Source organism: Camelus dromedarius, chromosome 3, assembly GCF_036321535.1.
Source record: "Camelus dromedarius isolate mCamDro1 chromosome 3, mCamDro1.pat, whole genome shotgun sequence".
NCBI lineage: Eukaryota > Metazoa > Chordata > Mammalia > Artiodactyla > Camelidae > Camelus > Camelus dromedarius.
Window position 1 is genome coordinate 91,369,453 of NC_087438.1, and position 25,986 is coordinate 91,395,438.

Genomic DNA, 25,986 nt, shown 5'->3' on the forward strand with positions numbered 1-25,986 from the left:
GCCTCCAGCAAGGCTAACTAAGAACAAAAGGAGAAATGACACGTTACTACTATCAGAAATGAAAAAGAAGACAGCACTAGAGAGCCCATGAAATTTAAAAGGTTGATAAAGGAATACTATGAACAACTTTAAGCTTACAAATTTTATAACTTAAATGAAATACACCAGTTACTTGAAAGGCACAATTGTCTAAAATGTACAAAGGAAGAAACAGACAATCTGAATAGCCCTTTATCTATTAATGATATTGAATCTATAATTAATAACTTTCCAAAACAGAAAGCACCAGGCCCAGACGGAGTCAATGGGGAATTCCAACAAACATTTAAGGAAGAAGTACCACCAATTCTGTACAATCTCTTTCAGGGGACAGAAGCAGAAAGGACACTTCCTAACTTATTCTACAAGGCCAGCATTATCCTAATACTGACACTAGATAAAGACATTACAAGTAAGAAAACTGCAGACCAATATCTCTCATGAACATAGATGTAAAAATCTTCAGCAAAATATCAGCAAACCAAATGCAACAATGCATAAAAGAATTATACACCAAGACGAAGCGGGATTTAATCCAGGTATGCAAGGCTGGCTTATCATTTAAAAATCAATTAATGCAACCTACCTATCATATCACCCAGATAAGGAAGAAAAACTACATGGCCATATCAATAGATGCAGGAAAAGCATCTGACAAAGTATAACGTCCATTCATGATAAAAACTCTCAGTAAACTAGGAATAGAGGGAAACTTCCTCAACTTACTAAAAAGTATCAGTAAAAAACCTAAGGTAACATCATACTTAATGGTGAAAAACTTGAAACTTTCTCCCTAAGATCAAGTACAAGGCAAGGATCTCACCACTGCTTTTCAACATCGTACTGGAAGTCTTTGCTAATGCAGTAAGACCAGAAAGGAAATAAAAGATATACAGAGTGTGAAGGAAGGTATAAAACTGCCATTATTTGCAGATGACATGATCGTCTACATAGAAAATCCAAAAGAATCAACAACAAAAAAAACCTCCTGGAGCTAATAAGCAATTACAGCAAGGTTGCAGGATACAAAGTTAATATACAAAAGTCAACTGCTTTCCCATAAAACCAGCAATGAACAATTATAATTTGAAATTAAAACACATTACCATTTATATTAGTACCTCCAAAATGAACTATTTAGGTATAAATCTAACAAAATATATAGCATATCTATGTAAGAAAAACTATAAAATTCTGAAAAAGATATCAAAAAAGAATTAAATAAATAGAGATATATTCCATAGTCATGGTTAAGAAGACTCAATGTTGTCAAAATTGCAATTCTCCACAACTTAATCTATAGATTTAACGCAATCCCAATAAATATGCCAGCGAGTATTTTTGTGGATTCTACCAAACTGATTCTAAAGTTTATATGGAGAGGCAAAAGACCCAGAATAGCCAACACAGTATTGAAGGAGAAGAATAAAGTCAAAGAACTGACACTATCCAACCTTAAGGTTATTTATAAAGCCACAGTAATCAAGACAGTGTGATATTGGTGAAAAATAGGACAAATGGATCAATGAATCACTATGTACACCAGAAACTGGCACAATATTGTAAATTGACTATAATTCAATTTAAAAAATAAAAATTCCTATATTAAAAAAATCAGTGGTTGTCAGAGGTGGGTGAGGGGAGATGAATAAGTAGAGTACATAGGATACTTAGGGCAGTGAAAATACTCTGTATGATATTATAATTGCAAGCAAACCTTGTTTTATTGCTCTTCGCTTTACTGCACTTTGAACATACTGTGTTTTTTAATACAACTTTAAGATTTGCGGCAATTCTGTGCCCAGCAAGCCTACTGGCACCATTTTTCCAACGGCATTTGCTCACTTCATGTCTCTGTGTTACATTTTGGTAATTCTCACATATTTCATGTGTTTTCATTATTATTATATTTATTATGGTGATTAGTGATCAGTGATCTTTTGATGTTACTATCATAATTGTTGTGGCACTTTTTAGCAATAAAGTATTTTTTAATTAAGATATTTACTTTTTTGATGTAATGCTATTACACACTTAATAGACTACAGTGTAGTTTAAACATAATTTTAGGGAAACCAAAAAATTTGTGGCTCACTTTATTGTGATATTCACTTTATTGCTGTGGTCTGGAACTGAACCTGCAATATCTCTGAGGTCTGCCTGCATGTCATTATACTTTTATCCAAACCCAAAGAATGTACAACACCAAGAATGACCCTAATTTAAACTATGGACTTTGGGTGATTATGATACATCATTGGAGGCTCATCCTTGGTAAAACATAAACCATCCTGGTGAATGATGTTGATTATGGTGGTGGCTATGCATGTGTGGGACTAGGGAGTATATGAGAAATTTCAATTTTGCTATAAACTTAAAACTTCTCTAAAATTTTTAAAAATTTTTTCAAAAAGTAAAAGGATGTAAAAGTATATACCATGCTAACAACAGTCAAAAGAAAGCTGGAGTAGCTATACTAATATCAGACAAAGTAGATTTCCATGCAAAGAATATTACCAGGGATAAGGAAGATCTTTCATAATGATAAAGGTGTGAATTAATCAAGAGGATATAACAACCTAAACACTCTAAATGTTTATATACCTAGTAACAGAGCTTCAAAATATGTGAAACAAAAAAGGATGTACTAAAAGAAGACACAGACAAATCCACCATTTTACTAAGAGATTTCAATACCTCTTAATAATCAATAGACCAAGTAGGCAAAAAAATTAGCAAGAATATTGTCAACTTGAACATCACTATCAATTAACCTAAACTGATTGACATTTATAGACCATTTTATCCAACAAAAACAGAACACACATTATTCTTAAGTGCACACAGAACATTCACCAAAATAAATCATATGGGTTATAAAACATGTCTCAATAAATTTTAAAAGATGCTAGGCATACAAAGTGTGGTCTTAGACTACACTGGAATTAACTTAGAAATCTGTAACAGAAAGATCTCTGGAAATTTTTCAAATATTTGGACAAGCAACAGCATACTTCTAAACAGCCATGGATCAAAGAATAAATAAACAGGGAAAGTGGAAAGTATTTGAACTGCATAAAAATGAAAACACAGCATGTCAAAATTTGTGTAGTAGTTGAGGGAAATCTGTAGCATTAAGCACCTATATTAGAAGAGAAGAAAGGTCTTGTATCACTTTAAGAAAGTAAAAAAAGAAAAGCAAATTAAACCCAAAGCAGCAGACAAAATAAAATAAAATCTGAGCAGACATAAGTAAAATAGAAAATAGAAAAACAACAGAGAAAAATCAATGAAACCAAATGTCTAGACAGATTGATTAGGGAAAAAAAAAAGGAAGACACAAATTACCAATATCAGGAATGAATAAGGTTATGTCACTACAGATGCCAACATAGTAAAGAATAATAAGAGAATATTGTAAATATTTGACAATAAACTTGAATAAATTTACAGAAAATGGATAAATTCATAAAAATACACAAACTACCAAAGTTCATTCAAGCATAAATAGGTAAGTTGCATAGCCCTAAGGAGTCTGTAACTGTGGCTTATTTCCTTCCAACAAAGAAAACTCAAGGCCTAGATGGCTTCACTAGCGAATTCTACCAAATATTTAAGGCAGAAATAATACTATCTCTTTTCTAGAAAATTGAAGAAGGAGAAGTATTTCCCAATTTGTTCTGTGAGCCTATACATACACATACCTAGATATACATCAAAAGAAAATAAAATCAGACTCTCATGAACATTGATCCAAAAATTCTAAAAAAAATTTTAAGCAAATCAGATTCAACAATATATAAAAAGAAAAATACAACACAACTAAGTGTGGTTTATCCCAGGATGCATAGTTGGTTTAATATTAGAACATCAGTCAATATATTACACTTAATTCACAATCATTATCAATTCACCATATTAACAAATAGAAAAAGAAAAACCCTGTGATCATCTTAACAGACACAGAAAGTGCATTTGGCAAAAATCCAACATCTATTCCTGATAAAAATCTCTCAAGCATGTTAGGAGTAGAAGGAAACTTCAGAGTACAGAAACAAGGCAAGGATGTCTGCTCTCCTCACTGCTCTTACTCAAAATTGTACAGAAGGGCTGAGCTACTGCAACTATGCAGGGGCAAAAAGGCATCCAGATTGGAGAGGAAGAAGTAAAACTGTTTTTATTCATAGATGACACAATTTCCTGTGGTCTAATGGAAACTTAGGGAAAACAACTACTAGGGCTAATAAGTTTAGCAAGTTTGCAGTATCTTTGTTATGAACTGAGTGTTTGTGTCCTAAAAAAATTCGTATGTTGAAGTCATAATCCCCAATCAGACTATATTTAGAGTAAGGGTCTATGAGAGGGCAATATAAGTTCTAAAGGTGAGGCCCAAATCTGAGAGGTCTGGTGCCCTCATAAGAAAAGGAAGAAACACAAGAGCTCTCTTTGTGCAAAGAGAGAAAAGGCCATGTGAAGTCATAGAAAGATGGTGGTCATCTACAAGCCAGGAAGACAGCCCTCAGGGAACTGACAGCAACTTGGTCTTGGACTTCCCAGCCTCCAGAACTGTCAGAAAATAAATTTCTGTTGTTTAAGCCACCCACTCTATGGTATTTCGTGATGGAAGCTCAAGAAGACTAACATAACAGTCAATAACAAAAAGGAATGTTTCTATATGCTAGCAATGAATAGTCAGAAATTAAAATGAAAACTACCATTTATAATAGCATCAAAATATGAAACACTGAAGTTAGGTGAGAAATAGTGACATCAGGTGGGAATAATGATCTGTACAGTAAAAACTACAAGATATTTCTGAGAGACATTAAAGAAGGCCTAAATAAATGGACAGACACCAATATTGTTACAATATTAACTATCCTCAAATTAATCTATGAATTCAGTGCAATCCTAATCAAAATCCCATCAGGTTTTTTTTTTTTGGTAGAAACTGATCAGCTTATTTTAATATTCATATAAAAATTCAAAGGATCTAGAATAGCCAAAACAACTGAAAAAGAACAACAAAGTTAGAGGGCTAACACTATCTGATTTCAAGAATTATTATAGTGCCACATTGTTCAATACTGCATGGTACTGGCATAAGGACAGAAAAGTAGATGAATGGAATAATATAAAGAATTCAGACACAGAACTATACCTATGTATAGATATCCGTTTTTCAGCAAAAGTACAAAGGCAATACAGTAAAGAATACTATTTCCATTAATGGTGCTAGGATAACTGAATGTCCATATGCAAAAAAATGAACTCAAATCCATAATCATATATAAAAATTAACTCACAGGCATAAATGTAGAACTTTAAACTATAAAACTTCTAGAAGAAAACAGAGAAATTCTTTGTGATTTCAGGTTAGGCAAAGATTTCTTAGTTATGACAACATCTCATTAAAAAATTGACCAGTTGGACTTTATCAAAGTTAAAAACTTAGGTTCCTCAAATGACACTGTTTCACAAGAAACTACAAATCGTATGATTCCATTCATATGAAATGCCCAGAAAAGGCAACTCTAGAGACATAAAGTAGATGAGTATTTCCCTCAGGCTGGGCAGAGAACAGGGCTTAGCTGTAAATGGGCACGAGGGATGAAGATGTTCTAAAACTGACATAAGGTGATGGTTGAACTTCATAAATTTACTAAAAAATCACTGAATTGTAACCCTGAAAGGGTGAATTTTATGATATGTAAAATATACTGCATAAAAGCTCTTTTTTTTAAGATGGTGGAGAGTGTGAAAAAACAAGGCACAGGCTAGAAGCATATCTTTCAAAGTATAAATCTGATAAAAGATTTGCATCCAGAATATACAAAGAACTCTCAGATCCTACAATGAGAAAAATCAACCATTTTTTTTTAATGGGCAAAAGATTGGAACAGATACATCACCAAAGAAGACATACAGATGGCAAATAAGTACATGAAAAAGTGATCAACATCATTAGTCATTAGAGGAATGCAAATTAAAACCACAAAAAGATATCACTTCATATCCATCAGTATGGTAAAGATTAAAAGACCGACCATACTAATTGTTGGATGCAAAGAAACAACTCTAAAACACAGCTAATCGAAATGTAAGATGGTACAACCACTTTGAAAAACAGCTTTGCAATTTCTACTCCCAGATATTTACACAACAGGAAAGAAAATATATATCCATACTGTGAAAGGAAAAGTATTCTGATACTTGTTAAAACAATAAGGAAGACTTTATTGAAGACTATTGAAATATGGGTATTGCAATAGGGGTGACAGATCAGGTCTAACTCCAAATACAGAAAAGACAGCTGGGGATTTATAGCCAATGAGCAGAGTGAGGGCATCAGAGGTTGAGAAACTGCTAAGAGGAGACATCAAGGGTAAGGGGATTCTTGCTAAACTGATCTGTGAAATTGCGATTTATAATAAGAAATCTATCTTTGGTTTTGTCCCCATTTCTGGAATTGAGCTCCTAAAATGCTTGGAATCTCCTAAGTGATGAGAGCAACAAAGGTGTCTTTTGTTACATCAATAAGGTGACTTCTGGACTGCACTTAAGGATGGGGGCTGGTTACCAGGGGAACCAACTATGTGATTAGAGGGTTGGAAATTTCAGGCCCAACCCATAACCTCCAGGGAGGAGAGAGAAGTTAGAGATTGAACTAATCACCAATGGCCATTGATTAAATCCATCACATCTACCTAATGAAGCCTCCATAAAACCCCAAAAGGATGGAATTCAGAGAGCTTCTGGGTTGGTGAGATTTGGGGAGAGTGGCACTCCGGAAGAAAGCATGGAAACTCTGAACCCTTTCCCCATACCCTGTCCAATGCATCTCTTCCATCTGGCTGGTCCTGAATTATATCCTTTCATAACAAACCAGTAATCTAGTAAGTAAAATGTTTTTCTGAGCTCTCTGAGCTGCTCTAGCAAATTAATCGAACCCCAGGAGAGGGTCATGGGAACCTCTGATTTATAGCCAGTCAATCAGAAGTAAAGGTAATAACCTAGAATTGTGACTGGAGTCTGAAGTCCAAGGAGGGAGATCATAGGAACCTCCAATTTGTGGCCGGCCTGTCAAAAATACAGGTAATAACCTGGGCTTGTAATTGGTGTCTGAAGTGGAAAGTGTTCTTCTGGGACTGAGCCCTTTACCTGTGGAATCTGATGCTATCTCTTGGTGGACAGTATCAGAACCAAGTTGAATTCTAGGACACCCAGCGGGCTCCCGGTGCACTGCTTGTTAGAGGTGTGGGGAAATCCTCCCCACCACACACTCATTGAAACTGGGTCCAGGAACCAAATTAGATTTAACATGTCAGAGTGCTAAAGGCAGTCAGGGTGATCAGACATCAGGAATGGAAGATTCTCTCTTAACTGACTTAGCAGAATTCTTGCTAAAGCTGTATTCCAGGATGCACATAGAAGCCCAAGGTCAAGGCCTAGTTGAGAAGAGGGCTCAGAAGAGCCTAAAGTTTGATCAAGGGGAGATTATTTGTCAATACAAATACTTGTACATAAATGTTCCTAGCAGCTAAACAACCTGAATGTCCATGAATAGGTGACTAGATAAATAATTTTCTGTATACCATGCAATGGAATACTATGTAGCAATAAAAAGGAATAAACTATTGATAACATGGCTGAATTTCAAAATAATTATGCTGAGTGAAAAAAGTCAGACCAAAAAAATCCCTTTCTCTTTGTCTCTCTCTCCCTTTCTCATGACTCCAAAATTCTAGAACACGTAAACAAATCTATAATGACCGTAACTAGATCAGTAGTTGCTCACTATTGTAAGGGGGTGGGGTGGGGCAGGAAGAAAGAAATTATAAAATGGTAGGAGGAAACTTTTGGTGATGGATATTTTCACTATCTTGATTGTGGTAGTGGATTCACAGGTGCATACATATGTGAAAATTTTCAAATTGCACACTTTAAATATGTGCAGTTTACTTCATGTCAATTATATCTCAATAAAGTTTTTTTTTTTAAGTAGTAGTTCCCAGTTTCAGCTGGGGTCTCAACAATGTGCTGTATAATCTTGGGTTTCCCTATTTTAAACTATTTTTACTTTCCTTAAGCCTCTTTATTCTCTCTCCTTCTCTGGAGATTATCCCTCAAACTGCCTCTAGCCTCAGCCTTTTTCAATCTGTTCTCCATGCCTGGAACCAAAATAAATTTTATACAAGAGCATCGGGTATCTCCTGTTTACAATCCTTTACCAGCTCCCCTTAATAAGGATTATAAGACCCTTTACAATCTTGGCCCCTGTTTACCTTTACAATCTCATCTCCACCTTTCTCCTCACCACCCAACTTCACCCTGAAAACATCTAGCGACAATGAACCACTACATATCAGTAAGTTCTGCCTCTTTCTTTTTTCTCTGCCTCTTTCTTGTCTTACTCTTTCTCTCTGTCTTTTTTGTCTGCCCCCTCCCCCCTCTTTCCCCCTCTCTCTTTATGTTTTCCTCTCTTTTTCTGCTCATCCTCTCCCTCTACTCCCACCCAAACCTCCATGGCTCATAGAGTCTTGAGTTTTATATCTTCTTTATTAATGGAGCTTACAACTTCCATATAGTACTTTCATTCTAACACAACAAGGTTGATAGCCACATTTTTTTTACGTACAGACAAAAACTGAGTTTAGGGACAAAGTAGGATAATACTGTTTATTCTAGTTATTTAATATCCCCAGGTCCCAATGATGCTAAGTGTTTTTGCTGTGGCAGCCTAATATCCTTTAACTGGAATTGTAGCTGATAGCCGATTCCACATATAGATGCTATTATCCTCCACTAAGTTACAAATTTCTCAAAGTATCTCTAATATAACAGTAATTATTTCTTTTAGTAATTGAAGGAAAATGTGAAAATACTACCTCATTTGAAGAATTTTCTTGCACACTTGACACAGGAACGATTTCATTTGAGTTAACGTAATTGCTGACATTTGGAAATAGTTCTTCAGAAGATGCTTTCTGCACTGAGGACAAATCAATCTACAAAAGAATATATTACTCTTTTGTAGAAGTTAAATGTTGCAAAAACAATTATTTTCAAGCAATTAAAGGAAAGTTGACCTATTCTCTCAATAGAAGCATTTTCTTGTGAACTTGACATATGAACAATTTGATCTGCATTAATATAATTGCTTCTTCAAAAGACGTATGTTTAACTGGGAACAAATCAATCTATAAAGAATAATATAAGGCTCTTAAGCTTTAAAATAATTTTTTAAATAAAAATATTTGTTTGCTAAAGTATCATGTAATTTACATATATCAAGTGCCTATCAAATGAAATTCGTCCACCCAGCAACTACATTTCATGGAATAACTTCCCTTGCACTTCCCTTAAATGTCAGCCTTCCCCGGCATTCTGCTCCTGCCTTCTTTTTGCCTACCAACTGAACACCAGAGATTTTAAAATCCCTATCTTTTTTGTGAGCATTATATCCATATCACTATCAGGTTACTTAAATCACCACATATTTCTATATCAAATTCAAAATATTTAAAACCAAATCAGGATCCATACTCTTTAGGTTGGGACTCCAAAAAGCTTTGTCATGTTATCCAGCTAGGTCTGACTAGAGTAATCTGGCCTGAACCTACGCTACACTACATGCGTATGTGACCAGAATGAATTATCAGCTGTGCTGGGTGGGAAGTGGGAGTGTCTGCCCTTGCCTAGCTCTTCTTCCTTATAGGAGGACAGAACAACTTCACGCCTAACCATACATCTTGAAACAGTGTTAGGAAGGTCACAATAAAGTGAGACCCTGGAAAGTGAAAATCTCCCAAAGTCCTTGAGTCAACTGGCTTCCTTTCAGGGTGGCCAGCCAAGGACTGACAGCTTGGAACTGAGGGAGATCTACATGCCTCATTTGGTGGCAGCAACCTGTGGAATGAACCAAAGGGCAATTAGTCTCAGATTCATTTGGTAACAAAATAGACTTTAAAATGCTAAGCCAATAAGTCTTCTCAAAAGTATTTTTATTTATTAAAAGACACTGTTATATCCACAGAATGGAGAAAATATTTGCAAATCATTTATTTGATAAGGGTCTAGTAACTAGAACGTATAAAGAACACTTACAACTCAACAATAAAAAGACAACCTAATTTTAAAATGGGCAAAAGATATGAGAAGACATTTCTTCAAAGAAGATATACAAAGAATCAATACAACTGTAAAATTACAATAAGGTACTATTTCACACTCAAAAAGAGGGATGATAGTAAGTGTTGGTGAGAATACAGACAAATCAAAACACTCACACACTGCTGCTGGGAATGTAAAATTGTTCAATCACTTTGGAAAAGAATCAAGCAGTTCCTCTAATGATTAACCATAGAGTTAACCATATAACTCAGAAATTTTACTTCTAAGTACTATCCAAGAGAAATGAAAACATATATCCACACAAAAGCTTGTACCTGAATGTTTACAGCAGCATTAGTCAAAATAGCCCAAATGGCCATGAACACAATGGAATATTTAGGCCATGAAAAGGAAAGAAGAACTGACACATCATATGACATGGATGAATGTTGAAAACATTATGCTAAGTAAAAGAAATCAGTCACAAAGATTTTATTCATACAAGATGTCCAGTAAATCTATAGAGACGGAAAGTAGATTGATGGCTGTTTGGGGCCAGATACTGGAATGGAGGAATAAGGAGGTAATAGCAATGGTTAAAGCGAATGGGGTTTATTTTTGAGGTGATAAAAATGTTCTAAAAATTGACTATGGTAATGATAGCACATTTTTGTGAATACACCAAAACCACAGAATTTTATACTCTAAATAGGTAAATTGTACCTCAGTAAAACTGTTTTTTAAATCCACTACAAAAAAAGTGTTACATGTAATCGATTCATTCCATCTCCACTTCTAGGCATATACTCGAGAAAAGTGAAAACATATATTCATATAAAAACTTGTATATGAATGTTCATAGCATTATTATTCATCCAAATGCTCATAAACGGATGAATCAGTAAATAAAATGTGGTGTATCCTTACAATGGGATATTATTCAGTCATAAATAAGGAACAGAATACTGATATATGCTGTTAACATGGATAAATCTTAAAAACATTATGGTAAGTGAAAGCCAGACACAGAAGACCAAATATTGTATGAAACCATTTATATGAAATAGCCACAATAAGCAAACCTAAAGAGACAGAATAGATTAGTAATTTCCAGGAGCTAGAGGGTAAGATTGGGGGAATGGTAAGTGACTGTTAAGGGGGTGATTAAAAATGTTCTTAAATTAGATTGTGATAATGGTTGCACAACCTTATGAGTATACCAGAAGTCACTGAATTTCCACTTTAGCAAGGTGAACTTTATAAAATGAGAACTATAGCTCAATTTTTAAAAGATGTCAGTATTTATAAAATAGTCACTAATTAGTTTTATGGGGGAAAAACTCCTTTTTAAAAATTTATCTATCTATCTATTTATCTATCTATCTATACGTTTTAACCCAAAATATCAAACAAAAATGAATAAAAAAATAAAGCATTCATTTTCTGGAAAAGGTATTAATCTTTAGAACACTATAAAGATTGTGAGCAGAGTGTTCACAGAAACCTTTTCCCCATCTTGAAAAAACTGATCTTTGGCTAACTCTCTAGCTCTGCTCCACAAGGAATCTGATAAAGGTAAGAATGTCCACTGTATTACTATACAACAATGCTTATGGCAAAAATGATATCTGATTGATAAATTGCATCTGGACAGGGAGCAGCTATAAATGCACCAGAAGTAAAAGTACTTTAAGTAAATAAATACTATTAAAGGCACCATATTTTGGGTTTCCTGACTCTTGTAATTAGGGATGTCCCTCTAGGGGACACTGGAAGCTATGTCCATTTGTTATTACAAAAGATATTGGACCTCATCTCCTTGTACATGAGCTGTCCCCAGACTGCTATGTATGTTACTACATGGACTTCTGTGAGGACTGCTCCCAATGATGAGGAATACTTGATTCTGCTCCACTTGAAAGCTGTATTCCTGTCATTTAGTTGAACCTAAGAACTCTGGTTGGGTAAGATGTATTCATTAGATTCTTACAAGAAGACAAAGGGAGAAAGCTTCATAACACTGCATTTCCAAATGATTTTTTGGATATGACACAAAAGCACACCCAACAACAACAACAAAAAGGATAAACAGGATTACATATATTAAAAACTTTTGTGCATCACAAGACATTATCAAAAGAATGAAAAGGTAATTCACAGAATGGGAGAAGATATTTGCAAACCATATAGCTGATGAGGGGTTAATATCTAGAATATATAAAGAACTACAACTCAACAGAAAAATAAACAATCTGATTTTTAAAATAAGCAAAGGACTTGAACAGACATTTCTCAAAAGAAGATATTAAAAACGGCCAATCATTATGTGAAAAGGTGTTCAACAACACTATTTTTATTTTGGGGAAATAAAAATCAAAACCACAATGAGGAACCATGTCACACCTCTGCAGATGGCTATCATTTAAAAAAAAACCAACACACAGAATATAACAAGTGTTGGCAAGGATGTTGAGAAATTGGAACCCTAGTGCATTGTTGGTGAGAATGAAAAATAGTGCATCCAGTATGAAAAATAGGAAAATGGTTGCTCAAAAAGTTAAAATGAGAATTCCCATATGATCCAGCAATTCCACTTCAAAATATATACCCAAAAGAATTGAAAGCAGTGTCACAAAAAGATACTTGCATACCCATGTTCAGAGCGACATTACTTACAATAGCCAAAAGATGGAAGCAACTGAAATGTCCATCGAGAGATGAATGGATAAATAAAATGTAGGATATTCATGCAATGGAATATTATTCAGCCTTAAAAGGGAATTCTAATACATGCTACAACATAGATGAACCTTGAAGACATTATGCTAAGTGAAATAAGCCAGTCACAAAAAAGACAAATACTGTATGACTCCTTTATATAAAGTACCTAGAATAGTCAAATACACAGAGACAAAGTACAACAGAGGTTGCCAGGGACTGGAGGAGGGAGGAATGACGAATCATTTTTTAATGGGTATAAAATTTCATTTTTGCTAGATAAAAAAAGTTCCAGATATGGACAGAGGTAATAGTTGCCCAACAATGTGAATGTACTTGAACCGTACATTTTTTTTAACATTTTTTACTGATTTATAATCATTTTACAATGTTGTGTCAAATTCCAGTGTAGAGCACAATTTTTCAGTTATACATGAACATATATATATTCATTGTCACATTTTTTTTTCTGTGAGCTACCATAAGGAACCATACATTAAAACAGTTAAAATGGCAAATTTCACATTGTGTATATTTTGCCACAATTAAAAAAATTTTTAAAGAAGAACCCTGACTGGTGCCTCAGTATTCTTTCTTTTATGTACAGTAGTAAAAGAGTACTTCCAGTGAAAGTGTGTTTATGCAACAGAAAATACAGACATTATTGTCTAAGTGCAATATTCCCCTGGCCTGACAAAAACAGAATAATGGGGAGAACAGGGAGCCTGAAAATAGATACTACAAGTGCCAAATGCTAATAGTACTTACCACTAAACCAGCTGTTTGCGAAGATGGAGTACTTGTTAACAGGCCTCTGCTTTTCTTATCAGAAGTACTGGGATTTGTGTCCTATCAATATTTTGTGAGATAGAGGATTGAAAAGCAGAAACAGAAAACTACTTTAATACAGTAAAAAACAAAATTTAAAAACAATATACTAGATCATAATTGTCATAGTAATAAAATTTTAATCTGCTAATTAAATTTTAAACCACTAGACAGGTAACTAAAGAATATTCTGGCTTGAGCTAGGTCAAACAACTTCCAAGAAAACTCTATGTGGTGCAACTGATAAATCTCTTTGAATAGATGTCATTATATGCTGTCCAGTCTGGACCCAAACTCATAAAGCCTGAACATCATAGTGGTGTTAGGTTTCTTTTTTCTTTCTTTCCTCTTTTCTTTCTTTCATTCTTTACTTTTTTACTGGCTTAAAATGGCTTAAACTAGTTGTTCAAGACATAATCCGGAATATGTATTAGGAAGATTTTATCTAAAAAATTTTATGGGTATACTTACCTAGTATACTAAATATGTAAGTGCTGTAAATTATTAGTTATGTAACCTTTTAATTTCTTTATTTGAACAATAGGGATTATCCTACCCTAAGGATTGCCATGCAACAGTTATAAATAATACATGTAAAGAGAACCTAGGGTGTCTGGAGGGTAGGAGATACTCAATGATAGCTGTAATTATTATCACTGTGGCAGCCATGAAGGTGCTCTGCTCAGGTCTCCTTCAACAAAGAACTTGCTGTTCCACTGCATTGAGTACAGTTAGCTAATAGCCCCCAGCTACAACATCTTTAGAATCTGCTTCAGCTTTCAGGCTGAGGCCATCATCTTCTTGGGCAAGCCTCAGCCAACATCCCAGCATAGCAGCCCAACATAAGATAAGATTCCTATAATGGACAATCTTTGCTCCAGACCACCCCACTGGGAGAGTTTCTGCCAGATTTGCATTGAAGACTGAGGCTATTTCAGCCTAATCCTGCTTCCTTCCAGCTTTCCTTTCTTAGGTATTACTCGCTTTAAGATGCTACTTGAAATTTTAATTCTCTTGCAACAACCATTTCCCAGTGGTCCCAAGTGACATAGTTGTCAACTGACAGTTCATTTTAAAAACATCTGCCTGTATATAGGTGTAAGTATACAGCTTCTGTGCATTTTCCCCCTAAATTTGTTAAGAAATTATGTATATCTAAATCTTCCCAATAAGTACATTTTCTTCTTAGAGTCTTTCTAATAATTGGTTAATAAAAGGCCAGTGCCTACCAACGCAGATTTGACAGGTCGAGGCAGCAGAACTCTGGTAACTGATCTAACTGCATTGCTTTCAACATCAGACCTCTGGTGAGATGAGGGAACCTTGATTTTTAGATGATGAGAACTTAATTTTGCTTCAAAATTCGTATCTCTAGGTTCAGGATCTTTTTCAGGCTGAAACAAATTCATAACCATAAAACATTTCACAGTGCTATAAAAACATTTGTAGCACATTTCAGATTTTTATTGTTTTATATATATATATATGTTATAATTGTTATAATTAAAATAGGGTATATATATATCTATCAATCTATTATTCCCTCAACTTGAAAGAAAGGTTTAAACTTAAGGATAAAAGTTTTTCTTAAAAAAGTACAGTTTTCTATACATTGAAGGAAAAAAAATCTGTTGAAAGAGAAAATCTGTTGAAAGATACTCAGCTCAAAAAATTGCCCTACTACATTTAAGGTGTTATCTCCCAAACAATGTTCTGTGAAAAGAAAACAAATGATAATAATATCTGTTTATTTATACTATTTAAAACTAAATTTTAGAGAAAAGAGTAAATATATTTACATGTTTTATTATGCAATAATCTTCATTTAAGAAACAAAAACTCCTTTTTAAGACATTAGGAAGCTGCAACTACAATAAATTGTATTGCTTTACCAACTAGTCCCTGTATTGAAAACTGCAGACTGTTCAGTGACTGCCTAAGTTGTGTGACTTGTCTTATGCCTTCAAGGGAATAATATTTATATTATAATATTTATAATAATATTCCAGGTTTAAATATTTAACATAACTGAGGAGGTGTAATATGAGTCAGGCCCTGACAAGATTTTGAGCTGCAGGTAAGGGAATAAAGAGAGATGATAGAGTAAAGGGAGGGGAAGGACATGAAGAAGTATAAGGTATATTCTAAGCAAAGGAAAGAACAACGGAATGGAGCAAAGCTTGAGGTACTTACTGACTCCTTTCTTTCATGAAGACTTCACACCTTGCTCACAGCCTTTTTCCTCACTCCTGTCATCATTCTCAGGAATTTTATCATCCAAGTGGATAACCTATCCAACCAACTGGACTCTTAGTTGCTTGATCTCTACATTTCCAATAACCTTTTCTCCTCATGCCATTTCAGTCACTCTATGATCAAACTTAGCCCTTACCATCAATAGAAACTATTAAAATCATCAATTCAAATAGCTTCCTACAACCTTCCAACCCCTGCTCAATTATCTTCATGAAATAAAACTTCCCTGTCACTGAAATCTCCAATTTATTGATCCTCCCATTTTATTTTCATCCATGATCCTTCTCCTGTCTTATTCCTTCCTTATCTACCACCATCCATCATTATAATTATTTTCGTATCCCTTTCTCCTCCTATCACAGATGTGTAACAAATCACTAGCCTGATGAACCCTGATATCAATATTCTCTGTACCGCCAGTACAATTGAGTGCTGGGGAAAATTGTACAATCTGGCCTATCAAAGACACAACAAACTCAAAAGTAGCCACAGATTGGCACCTCTTCTACACCTCTCTAACTTCTCATGACTATTTCATACTCACCCCATTTTCCTTCAACCTCTAGCCTCCTTCCTTCTACTATTCTCAACTGACATCTTCAGCTTACCCTTCCCTGCAACAATAGAAGACATCAAACAGAATCCTACTGCTTACTCAGGAGTCATAATTTTGGGGGCTCAGTGCAAAATAAAACTGTGTAGCCCTTTATTAAGCTATTTTAAGTGTCAGGATGGTGACAACAGCGCATTAAATTAAGTGTTGGGTCCTTTTAAGCACAAAGCCTTCCTTGCTACCACTGTATGTACAATAGAAACGTCCCTTTTTTTTTTTAGACCCAGTTTTTCCACTTGTATTCTGGATCTCATCCCTCCTCATCTTTTCAACGACTTCTCTTTTCCATATAAGAATATAATGAAGCTGTTCTTTTATTTTTAAAAATATTTTATTGAGATATAACTCACATACCATAAAATTCACCCAAGAGTAAAATTCAATGGTTTTTAGTACATTCACAGGGTTGTGCAATCATCACTGTAGCCTATTTTAGAATACTTTTGTTCCCCCTAAAAGAAACCCTATCACCATTAGATGCCAATCTCCATTCCATCACCACCAGCCCTCAGTAACCACTAATCTCTCTGTTTTATATATTTGCCTCTCCTGGACATTTCTTTTTTTTTTTCTTTTTCACGTTTTTATTACTCAAAAAAGCTTCATTTTTTAAATTTAGCTTTCTGACTGTGCTTGTGCTTTCAATACTTTCAAAATGATTTTCTGCTCCTCAATAAGGAAAGCACGCTTGATCCTGTCATGGACACATTTAGCACACATGGAAACACCATAAGCCGGCTGACATGTTTTTTTGTTTTAGACAGTTTCATAAGAACTTTAGGTCTCACAGCACAAACTCCTCGAAGTCAGCCTAGGCACACACCACATGCGGATTTTGGCGCTTTCCCAACTTTCTTGGTAGAAAGGTAAACAATTCTATTACCAGGGGTTCGGGACAGCCTAGTTTTGTTAGAGGCTATATTGTAGGACAGCCTATGATGGTATGTCAAATGCTGGACCCTTCTGAATGCCTCTAGATACGGTCCTTGGAAGAGGAAAAAGGAAGGGCCAGCGAGTTCAAAGGCCAAATATGACTGCCTCCTGGAAATTTCTTATAAATGGAATCATATAATATGTGGTCTTTTGTGACTGACTTCTTCTACATTGTATAATGTTTTCAAGGTTCATCCAACTTGCAGCATATATCAGTGCTTCACTGGTTTTTATTGCCAAATAATATTCTATTGTATGGATATATCAAATTTTCTTTATCCATTCATCAGTAGATGAACATTGGGGTTGTTTCTACTTTTTTGCTGTTATGAATAAATGCTTCCATGAACATTCACGCACAAGTTTTTCTGAGGATATATGCTTTTATTTCTCTTGCGTATAAATCTAAGAGTAGAATTGCTGACTCCTATGGTAACTTCATGTTTAAAATTTTGAAGAACTGCTAAACTGTTTTCCAAATCAGCTGCACTGTTCTACATTTACATAAGGATGTTTGAAGGTTCTAATTTCTCCACATCATCACCGTTTGTTTTTAATCTATCTTTTTGATTATAGGCATCCTAGTGGATGTGTAGTAATATCTCATTATGGTTTTGATTTGCATTTCCCTAATGACTAAGGATATTGAGCATCTTTTCATGCATTTATTGGCCATTTGTATATCTTCTTTAAAATAATACAGGGAAGTTTTTATACACCAGCATCCCAGAAATGGTAAGCTATAGTCAGAAAGTTGAGAAGGAGCAGAAAATACAAGAGCATAAGAAACGGTATTTAATGCAGTATGTGATACACTTAAATTACAAGATGCTTGATTTGTATAGAAATTGTGTGTGTGTGTGTGTGTGTGTGTGTGTGTGAATTGGTAGAGTGTGAAAGTGATATAGCATGCATGGGAGGAGAAAAGAGAAATGTAACCATGAGGAAGTGAAGAAGCATGGAAAAGAACACAGAAGAATGTAAAAGAATTTTTATTGCTTTAGACTAAAGAAGTGAAATTCAGGTCAACTTCAACTAGATCCCTACGTCACAGGGAGCTCCAGTTGCCTACAGAGTTACTTCAGCTCTCTTGTCTTCCTTCCTTCCACCATTCCCATTAACCCTCAGAAATGATCTAGTATATCCCATCTTTAAAACAGAATAAAATTCCTCTGACCCTGCCTCTCCCTCCAGTTACTGTTCTTTTTCTCCGTTTCCCATCAGAGTCAAGCCCTATACATAATCATTACTTCCTTATTTTTTCTTTTCCCCACCTTTATTGAGGAGTAATTGACAAATATAAATTGTACACATTTAAAATGTACAAGTGATGATTTGATATACTTCTACATTCTGAAATGATTATCAAGAGCAAGATAATTAACACATCCATCACCTTATATAGTTGTTAACTTTTTGGGGGTGTGCATAGTGAGAAAGCTTAAGATATACACCAAGCAACGTCCAAGTATACAAAACCATATTATTAACTACAATCACCATGCTATACATTAGATCCTTGGAACTTATTCTTCCTATAACTGAAAGTTTGGACCCTTTGACCTACATCTCCCCATTTCCTCATCCTTCAGACCCTGGCAACAACCATTCTATTCCCTATTTCAATGAAAGTGGCCTTTTTTGGGGGGGGGGATTCCACATATAAACACATAAGCGATACCATACAGTATTCATTTTTCTCTGGTTTATTTCACTTGGCATAATGCCCTACTCATACCCACTGTTGCAAATGGCATGATTTCTTTTTTATGGTGGAATAGTATTTCATTGTCTATATCTATATACATTTTCTTTGTCCAATCATCCAGTGAAGGATGTTTACATTGTTTCTGCATCTTGGTTAATTTGAATAATGCTACAATGAACATGGAAGTACAGATAACTCCTTGAGATACTGATTTCATATCCTTTGGATATATACCTGTGAGTGAGATTGCTGGGTCACATGGCAGTTCTATTTTTAACTTTGTGAGGAACTGCTATGTGGTTTTCCACAATGGTTGTACCAAGTTATATTCTGGCCAACAGTGTATAAGTGTTCCCTTTTCTCCACATCCCTGCCAGCATTTGCTGTCTCTTCTCCTTTTGATAACAGCCATCCTGATAGGTTTGAGGTGATATCTCATTGTGGTTTCGATTTGCATTTCCTTGATGATTAGTGATATTGAGCACTTTCTGATGTACCTATTGGTCACTTGTATCTCTTCTTTGGAAAAATGTCTATTCAAGTACTTTGTCCATTTCAAAACTGGATTATTTGCTTTTTTTTTTTTTTGCTATTGAGTTACACAGGTTCTTTATATAATTTTGGATATTAACCACTTGTAAGATATATGATTTGCAAACATTTTCTCTCATTCTGTAGGTTACCCTCTAAATGTATTGATTGTTTGCTTTTCTATGCAGAAGTTCTCTAGTTTGATGCAATCTCAGTTTTTATTTTAGCTTTTGTTATGTGTCCCTTTGTCAAAGAAATCATCGCCAAGACCCATGTCAAGCTGTTCCTCTATGTTTTCTTCTTAGTGTTTTAGGGTTTCAGGTCTTACATATGTAAGTCTTTAATCCAATTTGAGTTCATTTTTGTGACTAGTGTTAGATAGGGGTCCAGTTTTGTTCTTTTGCATGTGGATATCCAGTTTCCCCATTACCATTTATTGAAAAGATTATCCTTCCTCATTTTGTGTTCTTGGCACCTTTGTCAAAAATCAGTTGGCTGTATATCTGCAGGTTTATTTGTGGACTCTTTATCCTATTCCACTGGTCTACGTGCCTGTTTTTATGTCAGTATCATACTGTTTTCATGTCTGTAGATTTGTAATATAAATTGAAATCAAGAAATGTGATATGTCTGGTTTTGTTCTTTTTCAAGATTGCTTCAGCTATTTGGGGTCTGTTGTGTTTCGATACAAATTTAGGATAGTTTTTCTATTTCTGAGAAAAATGCCATTGGAATTTTGATATGGATTGCATTGAAGCTGTAGATCACTTTGGGTAGTATGGACATTTTCACAAAATTAATTCTTTCCATTTATTTGTGTCTTCAATTATTTTCATCAGTGTCTTATAGTTTATAGTGTACAGGTCTTTTATCTCTTAAGTATTTTATTGGTTTTGATGCTATTGTAAATGGGATTTTTTAAAGGAAAAACCTGTTCTACCCCCTATCAGTCTTTCTCCTGTGAGTCTACTTTACTACTCAAACAAAACACTCATACTTCTGATTACCAAATATGTGTGGGGGTTTCCCATTCATAATAAGCAATTGTCTACAACAGCAGCTAGGTAACCTACAGTTCAACTCAATTCTAACACTTTCTACCAGGGGATAGTGTCAGATCCCACAGGTGAAGGGCTCAGTCTCACAAGACTGCTTCCATCTTACTTCAGATGCCAATCATGAGTAGTAGGTCCCTAGGTTACCCACAATTTCTGTCTGATTTGGATACAAATTGGAGGTTCCCATCATCCCCATATCAGGTTTGAGTGACACACAGAACTCAGGGAAACATTTACTTACATTTACCAATTTATTAAAGGATATGATAAAAGATACATAAGGTGAGGTCTGGGACAGTCCCGAGTGCAGGAGCTTCTGCACTCAACCTGGAAACTCTCCATAACCTCTACTATTGGGAGTTTTATGGAGGCTTCCTAACATAGTCTTGATCAATTATTAACTTCATTTCCAGCTCCTCTCCCCTCTCTAGAGAAAGGGAGACTATGGGTTAAAAATTCCAAGCTTCTAATTATGGCTTGGTCTTTCTAGTGACCGGCCCCATCTAGGAGGCATCCAGAAGACCACTCAGAGTTGCCCCATTAGAACACTATTTCCTAGTGCTCTTATCACTTAGAAATTACAAAGGTTTTAGGAGTCCTGTGTCAGGAATGAGGTCAAAGACCAAATGTTGAAACAAGAGAGGCTCCTAGTTTTCTTATCACTTAGGAAATTAAAAGGGTTTAGGAGTTCTGTGCCAAGAACTGGGGATAGAGACAAATACATGTATTTTTTCTATTATCTCACAGGATTGCTTTCTAATTTCTCTTTCAGATAGTTCTTTGATAGTGTATAGAAATGAAACAAATTTTTGTTAGATGATTCTGTGTCCTACAAATTTACTGAATTCTTTTATTAGTTCTAAAGGTTTGTTGGTAGAGTCTTTAGAGTTTTCAGTGTATAAGATCATGTCATCTGTAAACAGAGATAATTTCACTTCTTCCTTTCTGATTTGGATAACTTTTATTTCTTTTTCTTGCCTAACTGATCTGGCTAGGACTTCCAATACTATGCTGAACAGAAGTGGTAAGAGTGGGCATCCTTGTCTTATTCTTGATCTTAGAGGAAAAGCTTTTTTTTTTCACCATTGAGTATGTTAGCTATGGGCTTGTCATATATGGCCTTTATTATGTTGAGGTACATTCTTTCTATACCTAATTTGTTGAGAGCTGTCATCATGAAAGGATGTTGAATTTTGTCAAATACTTTTTCAGCATCTATTGAAATGATCATACGGCTTTTATCTTTCATTCTGCTAATGTTGTGTATCACATTAATTGATTTTCATATGTTGAACTATCCTTGAGGCCCAGGGATAAATCTCACTTGGTAATGGTATATGATCCCTTTAATGTATACTTGAATCTAGTTTGCTAGTACGTTGTTGAGGATTTTTACATCTATGTTCATTGGGGATACTGGCCTGTAATTTTCTCTTCTTTCAACATCCTGATCTGAATTTGGTATCATGGTAATGCTGGCCTCGTAAAATGAGTTTGAAAGAGCTCTTTCTTCTTCATTTTTCTGGAAAAGTTTGAGAAAGATTGCTATTAATTGCTCTTTAAATTTTTGATAGAATTCAACAGTGAAACCATCTGCTTCCTTTTATTTGCTGGGAGACTTTTAATTACTGATTTAATCTCCTTGGCCATTATTGGTCTGTTCAGATTTTCTATTACTTCATGATTCAGTCTTCATAACTTGTACATTTCCAGGAATTTATCCATATCTTCTAAGTTATCTAATTCGTTGGTTTATAATTATCCATTGAAGCCTGTTATGATCCTTTGTGTTTCTATGATATCAGCTGTGATGTCTCCTTTTTCATTTATAATTATACTGATTTGAGTTGTCTCTCTTTTTCTCTTAGTCTAAAGTTTGTCAATTATTTATCTTTTAATAAAACTAATTCTTAGTTTTGTTAATCATTTCTGTTGTTTCTCAAGTTTCTATTTCATTTATTTCTCTGCTAATGTTTCTATTTCCTTCCTCCTGCTAACTTTGGACTTAGTTTGCTCTTCTTTTTCTAGTTCCCTGAGGTATAAGGTTAGGTTGTTTACTTTTTCTTAATGTAGGTGTTTACTGCTGTAACCTTCCTTCTTAAGGCTGCTTTTGATGTATCCCATAAGTTTTGGTATGCTTTGTTTCCATTTTCATTTGTCTCAAGGTATTTTTTAATATATCTTTTGATTTATTCTTCCACTCATTGTTTTTTCACAAGTATATTGTTTAATTTCCAAATATTTGTGAATTTTCCAGCTTTGTTCCTGTTATTGACTTCTAGTTTCATACTACTGTGGTCAGAAAAGATACTTTACATAATTTCAACCTTCTTAATTTTGTTAAAGTCTTATTTTGTGACCTAACATATGATCTATCCTGGAGGATGTTCCACGTGCACTTGAGAAGAATGTGGACTCCACTGCTGTTGGATAAAATGTTCTGTATATGTCTATTAGGTGCATTTAGCCTGACTGTAGTTCAAGTCCATTATTTCCTCATTGATTTTCTACCTGGATGATCTATGCATTTAAAGAACTAAATTGGAACATCAATTGTTGGGTATTGAAAGTCCCCACTATTGCAATGATGTCTATTTCTGCTTTCATATCTCTTAATAATTGCTTAATATACTTAGGTGCTTCAATTTGGCTGAGTCTACATTTACAATTGTTACATCCTCTTGATGAACTGGCCCCTTTATCATTATATTATGGCAGTCTTTCTTTGTCTATTATTACAGCTTTTGACTTAATATGTATCTTGTCTGACACAAGTATAGCTACCTCTGCTCTCTTTTGATTTCCATTTGTATGGAATAACTTCTATCCCTTCACTTACAGCCTGAGTGTCCTTAAAGCTTAAGTGGGTGAGTCTCCTGCAGGCAGCATATAGGAATTTTTTTTTTCATTCAGCCACTCTATATTTAAATGAAGAGTTTAAACCATTTACATTTAGAGTCATTATTGATAGGTGAGGACTTATTGACAGTAAGGACTATCACCATTTTGTTAATTGCTTTCTGATTGTTTTATAGTTCCTTTGTTCCTTTCTTCCTCTTTTGCTGTCTTTGTGAATTGATGATTTTGTATAGTGGTATTTTTTTGTTTTTTAAACTGATGTACAGTCAGTTACAACATGTCAATTTCTGGTGTATAGCACAATGTCCTAGTCATGCATATACATACATATATTCATTTTTCATATTCTTTTTCATTAAAAGTTGTTACAAGATATTGAATATAGTTCCCTGTGCTATATGGAAGAAACTTTTTAATCTACTTTTACATATAGTGGATAACATTTGCAAACTCTCAAATTTATCCCTTCCTACTCCCTTCTCCCCAGTAACCATAAGATTGTTTACTATATCTGCAAGTCTGTTTCTGTTTTGTAGATGAGTTCATAGTGTCTTTATTTCTTTTTTTTAAGATTCCACTTATGAATGATATCATATGGTATTTTTCTTTCACTTTCTGGCTTACTTCTCTAGTGGTATGCTTTTTCTTTTCTTACTATCATTTGTGTATCTCTCACAGATTTTTGCTTTTTGATTAAGGTTTTCATAATACACCTTATAGTTATAACAATCTACTTTAAGCTGATAACAAATTAATTTCAATTCCATTAAAAAGTTTTACATATCTTCTTCCCCTTCTACACACACATTTGATGTTGCTGATGTCCCAATTTACTTCTTTATAAATTTTATACTTCCTCAATTTCTATAACTCTTTAACCTATTTCAATCTAATTTTCCTCACTAGTCCACTAAAATTATTCTTGTCAAAGTCATAACTTTCCTTCTTGATTTTAAATGTAACTGACTTTTAAAAAATTAACCAACTTCGTATTTTAGAGCACTTTGAGGGTCACAGAAAAACTGAGTAAAATGTACAGCATCCCCATATACCCCTCATCCCCACTCATGCACAATCTTCCCTACTGTTAACATACTGCCCCACAGTGGTACATTTGTTAAGATAGACAAACTTATACTGACACATTATTTTCCTTCTCTCTGAAGAACTTTGAATATTTTTCAGAAGACAGGCCTATTAGCAACAAATTCCCTCAATTTTTGTTTGAGAAAGTCTGCATTTCTCCTTCACTTTTGAAGGATAATTTCACTGGGTAAACTCTAGGTTAGCAGTTTTCTTCTCTCAATACTTGAAATATTTAACTTTACTCTTTTCTTGCTTAAATGGTTTCTGACAGAGGTCTGTATATATATTACCTTGCTCTTCTATAGGTAAGGCGTCTTTCCCTCTGGCTACTTTCAAGATATTTTCTTTCTGTTTGATTTTCTGATGTTCGAGTATGATATACTTAGACATAGTTTTTTGGGCACTTATCCTGCCTGGTGTTCTCTTTGATTCCTGGATCTGTGGTTTGATGTGTGACATTAATTTTGGAAAACTCTTAGTCATTACTGCTTCAAACGTAGCTTCTGTTCCTTCTCTCTGTTTCTTTTCCTTCTAGAATTCCAGTTATGTATATGTCATACCTTTTTAGTTGTCCCGCAGTTCTTGAATATTCTCTTCTGGGTTGTTTTTTTTTTTTTCAGTCTTTTTTTCTCTTTGCTTTTCAGAATGGAAAGTTTCTATTGTTCTGCCCTCAAACTCAGATATTCATTCCTCAGCTGTATCTAGTCTACTAATGAGTCCAGCAAAGGCATTCTTTATTAGCAAAGGCAGACAGAGGATCTGCCTTTCTGTCTGGTGGGGAAGTCAGACACAAGAGGAAAATTACAACTCTGACAAGTGTTATAAAGGGAGAGATACATGGTACCACAAGACCCTATGAGAGGAGCCTTGGCCTGGTCGAGTTATGGAAAGATTTTCTAAGGAACTAAAAGTTGATCTTAGATCTTAATGATAAGTAAGAGTTATCTAGGTAAGGAAGATTAGGAAGGATGTTTCAAGATGACTTGGTGTAAAGCCCTTAATCCTTACATCCAGACTACAAGGGCTTAAAGGAATGCCATCATAACTGAAGTGATGAAAACAAGTGGGAAGATGATTTAAGGTAAAGCTGAATGATGAGAAAAATTTGGTCAGTTTAGAGTTTTGAACGCCATGTTATTGATTTTGATCTTTATAATTTCTTCTGTTTTTTCAGTCTTTTTTTCTCTTTGCTTTTCAGTTTGGGAAGTTCCTACTGTCTTGTCCTCAAACTCAGGTATTCTTTC

The 25,986-nt window shown here is 34.6% G+C and overlaps 1 protein-coding gene and 1 pseudogene across 1 annotated transcript in view; both read right to left on the minus strand.

Annotated features, from left to right (window-relative positions):
- MEIKIN (meiotic kinetochore factor) overlaps nt 1-25,986 on the minus strand; it is a 75,275-nt gene that overhangs the window by 15,643 nt on the left and 33,646 nt on the right. Inside the window, exons 10-11 of the mRNA XM_031448963.2 lie at nt 13,639-13,719; nt 8,928-9,047 (exon numbers count right to left, since the gene is read on the minus strand). Of these exons, the coding sequence (XP_031304823.2) occupies nt 8,928-9,047; nt 13,639-13,719 (201 nt within the window). The remainder of the gene's footprint in view (nt 1-8,927; nt 9,048-13,638; nt 13,720-25,986) is intronic.
- On the minus strand, nt 16,728-25,132 carry LOC116149359 (large ribosomal subunit protein eL34-like; annotated as a pseudogene).